At 34.9% G+C, this 6,000-nt stretch overlaps 1 protein-coding gene across 7 annotated transcripts in view; it reads right to left on the bottom strand.

Moving 5' to 3' along the window:
* Window positions 1–319: 319 nt before the first annotated feature.
* The window catches only part of FBXO15 (F-box protein 15), a 31,871-nt gene continuing 26,190 nt past the window's right edge, over window positions 320–6,000 (bottom strand). For all 7 annotated transcript variants that reach the window (XM_068932066.1, XM_068932061.1, XM_068932064.1 and 4 more), the window contains one exon: window positions 320–3,888. In XM_068932066.1, coding sequence (XP_068788167.1) covers window positions 3,619–3,888 — 270 coding nt within the window. In that variant the 3' untranslated portion in view covers window positions 320–3,618. The remainder of the gene's footprint in view (window positions 3,889–6,000) is intronic.

Here is a 6,000-nt window from a genome sequence, read left to right as displayed (position 1 = left end):
AAACCAAAACCACATGTGGAACAGAAATGCGTTACAAAAGCAGAGCTGGTTCTCTGATAGCAATGGCAAAAGCTGGGCAGAAAAAGCAAGACAACTGTAAGGGCAGTTTGAGGAAGAAACACCACAATTACTAGCCTACACTACAAAGATTTCAGAAATACACAGCTACTATTCGTTCCGCACTAAAGGAAAGAGTAAAGCGCTCCAGTCCCAGAGTGGCACCAATCCCAGTGTTACAATTAAGAACAATTCTTCAGATGATATAAATCAATACAGTTCCAATTCATATCAATGGAATATCATGTTAAGAGCCCAAGAATGTTAATGAACTATTTATTTAAAAGGTCTGCCATTACAAGTACCTCTTCCCCCCTCCAGCAAAAACACAAAACTACCACCTCCCCCCACAAGAGAACAAAAAGGCATCTGTGTACATAGTAAACATCTGGCAAAGCAATGACAAATGGCAGGATTAATGTTCATTTTGATGTAGTTCCATTAAAAAGAACACTCCTCACTGTTTGAATAATTTCACAAAAACTCCTTTCATTAAATCAGTCTTTCATACTAACAGATTCCTTCTCAATGCAATTTAAGCTCATTAGGTTAAATGAACACTATTATATGTGCAATAAAATAAACATAAGTACTATTTTTATACTTGCCTATGAGGTAAATCACCCTTTTAAAGATATTACAGTTCTATCTGATGCAGAGCAGTTAAACATACACATTTAAAAGTTGGTGGTGGTTCCTCTCTTTTCACGTTGATGAGTTGGTCCCTGAAGCATATATAAATTTAAAAAAACAACTTCAAAAATTTCTTCCACTTACAAGCACTTATACTGTCACTCACAGAAATTGTCCTATTACTTGGCTAAACAATGTTACTCGGACATAGTCCTGTCTTCAGTATGAAATACTAACAAAAACACAAAATCATTAAAAGCAGCTGCAAGAAACCCCTGAGAGAGTCAGACAGACAATAATATTGTGAAAGGCATAGTGTCACAGTTATGTATTTTGAACAGATTTCAACTGATGCCTATTATTTTCCCTGTTTTTTTTTTTATTCCTCTCATTTGTTTGTCCTACCAATTATTTTTTATACAGCAAGAATGTGAAACCACAGAGTGGGATATGCAATCTATTCTACTCCCTTTTATAGCAAATATATAAAATGGGGCTTTGACAAGGGAAGAGTAGCTAGGAAAGACACTTGTGAAAAAGTATTTTTTTGGCATAGATGATATTTTCTTTCATTAAAAGGGCAAATGTACCCTTTCCTCACTCCTTTCCTTAGTGCAAGTTTAGCATATGCTTTCACTTATACAAAGCAAGAAAAATACAGGCTGAAGAGATGGAAGTTCAAATGAAGCTGGAAATAACTTCACAGGTTCCAGATCACACAAACTGTAACTAGTGAATTTGTTTCTGCAGTGCAAATCAAGGAAAACTGTCAGGTGGAATTAAAGCAGTGTACACATGGCATAACGCTACAGCAAATTTAGATCAATCTTAGGCCTACAGAGAGACATGAAAACAGATTTTTTTTAATCTTCATATGTTCAAAGAGGACAAGACTATGATCCTATACAAAAGCAGCTCTGCAACAGTCATGGCCACGTTTGAAAAATGTCAGAACCACCATTTGTTTAGGTCTGCTGCATATAGACAGCCTTGTTTGTGAACAGTGGAAATGATGAGCTAGCAACATTTCCTGAGTGGAAGCTGTTACAGCTTGTATCATATTTTAGGTTGACAATATTGTTACAGATTTGTCCTGTTTCTCATTAACTCAGGTAAACTTGCAGGCTGCTAGATTCTAGAGCTGGAGACAAGGACAGCATACTTTCTTGGTTCGTTTCTAATAGTGACACAATTAATTTGTTATAATGCTGTTCAATTGTTAATATAGTGAAATGCTTTAGGACTTGATTTTTTTTTTTTTTTAAAGAGGAAGTCTTTTTTTAAAACATTAGGAATGTGATGAAGATTCAGCCGAAGTGAGCAGCAACATAACACTGTTACCATTTCATAGCTGCTGAGTGGCCAATAACATTTGTGGTTTCACAGCAGGCCAGAGAACGTACTTGCACATTACAAAATGTAAATGCAGCTAGAACTACTCCACACCTTAGTTTACAGGCTTAACAGTGAAGTCAAAGACTGAGAGGACCTTGGAACAGAACTACCACTTCCTTGTGAAAGACAGTCCCTTAAAGTCAGACTTCAGGCAAGAGAAAATCTTGAATGGCTGCTTCATACACTGCATCTCCATGCAACGTGAACTTCAGCATCTATTGTTCATCACAAATTCATCACACTCACCACGCTTACTAAAACATTTATATTACTTCAAGGGATCACAGTCACGAGCAGCAGTCTGTAAGAAAGCAGTCAGAACGGAGCTGGTCGTGCTTGTTACACTCGCTAACCATCAAAAATAGAAATGTTATTATTTCTTCATTAGGCAAGGTAGTAAGTCAAATTGGAGCTGAATCACCCTTAACTTTACTATCTTTGAAAGTTACATTAAAAAACAATCCATATCTTTGTAGTACCAATCACAAGTGTTCACATATAGACATTGCTTACACGAACAAATCCATCTACTTAAATGAATAAAAGAGAACAAATTATCTTGAAGGAAATCACTTTCATAATACAGTCACAGAAACCAACAACATAGTTGTGCTTTTTTTCTTAACAGTGTACTATGAAACTGCACAGATTTACCCTGGTTTGTAACACATCACAGAAATGACACTGTCATTACTTTTTTCATCAGGGAGTAGACAAGGTTCCAAAGTTACTTCAAGCAACCTGAAAAATCAGGCATGTAAGCCTTTTTTCCATGAATATCTATCATCAGATAAACCTTATCAGATAATTCATTGTTTCTGAAGCAACTGAATGTCAGCTTGGTTTCAGAGGACCAGATGTCACCTTAACCCATTCTCATAATCAGGACAATTATTCAAGGGCCAGTACATTAGGCAAGTCACAGATATTACACAAGTGATTTTCTTGACAAATGCCTTACTACCATATTATTCAGATCTGTGACTTCTAGTCTACCTTTTAAATGCTCTACTATAATGTATTACAGTATTCGTACTTAAAAAAAATAGTATTTCTACATTTATCAATAGCAGTCATTTATCAATAATACTCTAATGAATCAGAAGGGAACAGCACACATGCTGTTGCACCATTTTAGGCATAAAGTTCAATGTTTTCAAAAACAGTGCAGCTTACATAAGGATAAAGCTTCTCCACAGTACAGTGCTCAGAAGCAGCAATTTATTCACATATATTAAAAAGCACCTATAAAAAACAACTATTTCTAAGATAATTTGTAATACGCCCAGTACCACAAACAGATTAAACATAATGTTTTTTTTCCCTGTTGAACAGCCTAAGTTATCAATTCATATAAACAGCTCTCTTCCATCCTTCCAATGCCAATTAAAATACATACATGCAACTGTACTTTTGCTATTGAAAAACTGAAAGGGCACAAAACTTGCAGCAGCAGTATTACTAATTAATATCAATTGTAATTAGCAAAAATTTAGCTTTTTTTAAAGCAAGAAAACTAACCACTCAATTAAATCAGTAATTTGTTCCATACCAGTTGTTAACTTTTTTGGTGCTTATGTAAAGAACCAGATTGACTACATAATATTCCTTGGTTTCTTCCAGCCATACTAAGTCAACACTGACTTTACCCTCTGAATCTGCATACTCTGTGGTATAGATATGACCCATGTAGTCATAAAGGCCAGATGTCTTGGAAGACAGTTCCATGCAGACTGGGGCACTGAAACACCAGAAGGGCTTTCGAGTTTCATCCAAGACGGTAACATCCATCAAGTAACAGTCCTATGAGCACAAACAGAACAGATTAATTTCCTATGCCATGGCAGCGTCAAGCAGATCTGTCACTGATCTTAGAAGAAATACTAAGGGTTCAACACACAGCAAATTTTGGTATAACAGCTAAAAATTCAAAACATAATCCATAATGCTCCACTGACTACTGCAAAGCAACAGACGTTTACTTAGAAGTTTCCAATAGATTTCAAAAATTGCAGCCTACAGACTGCAAAAATTGTGTCTTGCCAAACTGAAGGTGGCACTGCCAGTCCAGATCAGATGTTATTTCTAGAAGATTTAAGCCTTGAAAAAAATTTGCATTTCTAAATAATAATTTACCTTATCATTCAAGAAATGATAGTCCTTTAAATGTGACTAAGAAAGCTAAGTTTTAACTCAGGTGCCACGCTTCTAGGAATGGAGCGATGCTTGCAGAGAGTCTCGAAGAGACCACCCCCACAGCAGCAAATGAGAGAAAAATGTATGTATGCACAGACAACAATTGCCCTTAAAATACTAGCTGTAAGTGAATGACATACAGCACTTTCTGAATTGATGCAGGCTGAAGACGGTGCTTTCTGCCCGTATATCCCAAAATGATAATATTAACATAGGCCTCCCATCTCAGTAATTCTTGGTAAAAATTCTTCAAAATACTTCTTTAAAATACTACACAATGACAAAATTTTATAATGCTAAAGTCAGGCTGCCAGTTCTTGGAAACTTCAATATAAAGGTTTCAAATATAAGCATGCAGGTTGCGCACCATTGCTAATACCAGCTGTTACCTATTCTCACGAGTTCTGAATCACTAAAAGATTAAAACTTAATTATGTTGTATATATGCATTACTCCCAGGAGTATCACTTCTTCAGAACTGAGCAACTTTGTATATTGCATGCCAAAAATATAATTTAGAATCCTTTATTTCACTGTATTATTGCTGTGCTTCTGTTGCTTTAACCACTCTTTCAAGATTACTGTATTTCAGTCAAATAATACAAAGTAGATCGCACAAACAAAAGGTTATGATATACAGTTTTCACAAATGGAGATTGCTGAAGATACGAAACCTGTAGTTCAGCATAATTTATATGAGCTATAAATTTGCTCAAAACAAGAAAAAAAAAAACAAACTATTACTCTCTGGTCTGACATTTTTTATAACAAAGGTCAATTACAAAAAGTAAAGCATGGCCTTGACTGAAGAGGGTTTTTTCCTTCCCATATATCCCGAAGTATCTGCACCTCAACAACCTTCATAAAAAAAAAATTCAGAATTACCAGAGGATTTTTTTTTTTTTTAAGTATCAGCAAAATTCCAGGCTTTTTTATTGTTTATACATTATAAATTCAAAGTACTGGTATATTGTGCTGCTGTGGCTGATTTTCTTTGGCCTTCACACTTTTAAGGGGCTTGATAGAGATTTATGTTAAAAGCTAAATTGAACTCTACGTATAGCTATTTTTTGACATGCACAATCTCTCACCACAAAAACGAGGGTTTACAAAAATTGATATTGTTTATATATCGAATATTTGTTTTTGGAAAAGAATAACTTGCTTTGTAAGCACAAAGGACAGAGCTAAAGACTGCTGCCTTAGCACTGTTTCCTCTGACAGTTAATTTCTCAGATTTTTAGGTGGTACTCATTATTATTTTCACAGAAGAAAAAAAAAAAAAATCCTGCCCAAGCAACTTTCAATCACAATTTTCGGAAATCTATTTAGTATTGCAGCAAGTTTTCCTATCTCATATTGCTGTCTTTTAAAACAAATGAAGCACATTCTATAGTGATGTGATAATATCCCATTAACTTTAAGCACGTGAGTTGTTGTTCTGAAATTAACGGATGTGAAGTAAATAAGTAGTGCTGAATGAACTCTATGGACAAATAGAGAAACCTTAAAAAAATAATCTATTCTGCATTTTGTTTCTGACTGAGTATTCACAGAAATAAAAAAAGATTTCAAATAATTGCCTTTTGAGCGTTGCTCTGTTAGCTTGAATTCCTTATACTTTGCAACATATGATATTTTTATTGACATGTATAGAGGAAGGATTTGCTGTTCTTTTGAAAACAAACACCTAACTCAAAGAAAACAGTTTTGTATTTT

This window comes from Struthio camelus, chromosome 2 (assembly GCF_040807025.1).
Source record: "Struthio camelus isolate bStrCam1 chromosome 2, bStrCam1.hap1, whole genome shotgun sequence".
Lineage (NCBI taxonomy): Eukaryota > Metazoa > Chordata > Aves > Struthioniformes > Struthionidae > Struthio > Struthio camelus.
This window is presented reverse-complemented; position numbering and strand designations above follow the sequence as displayed.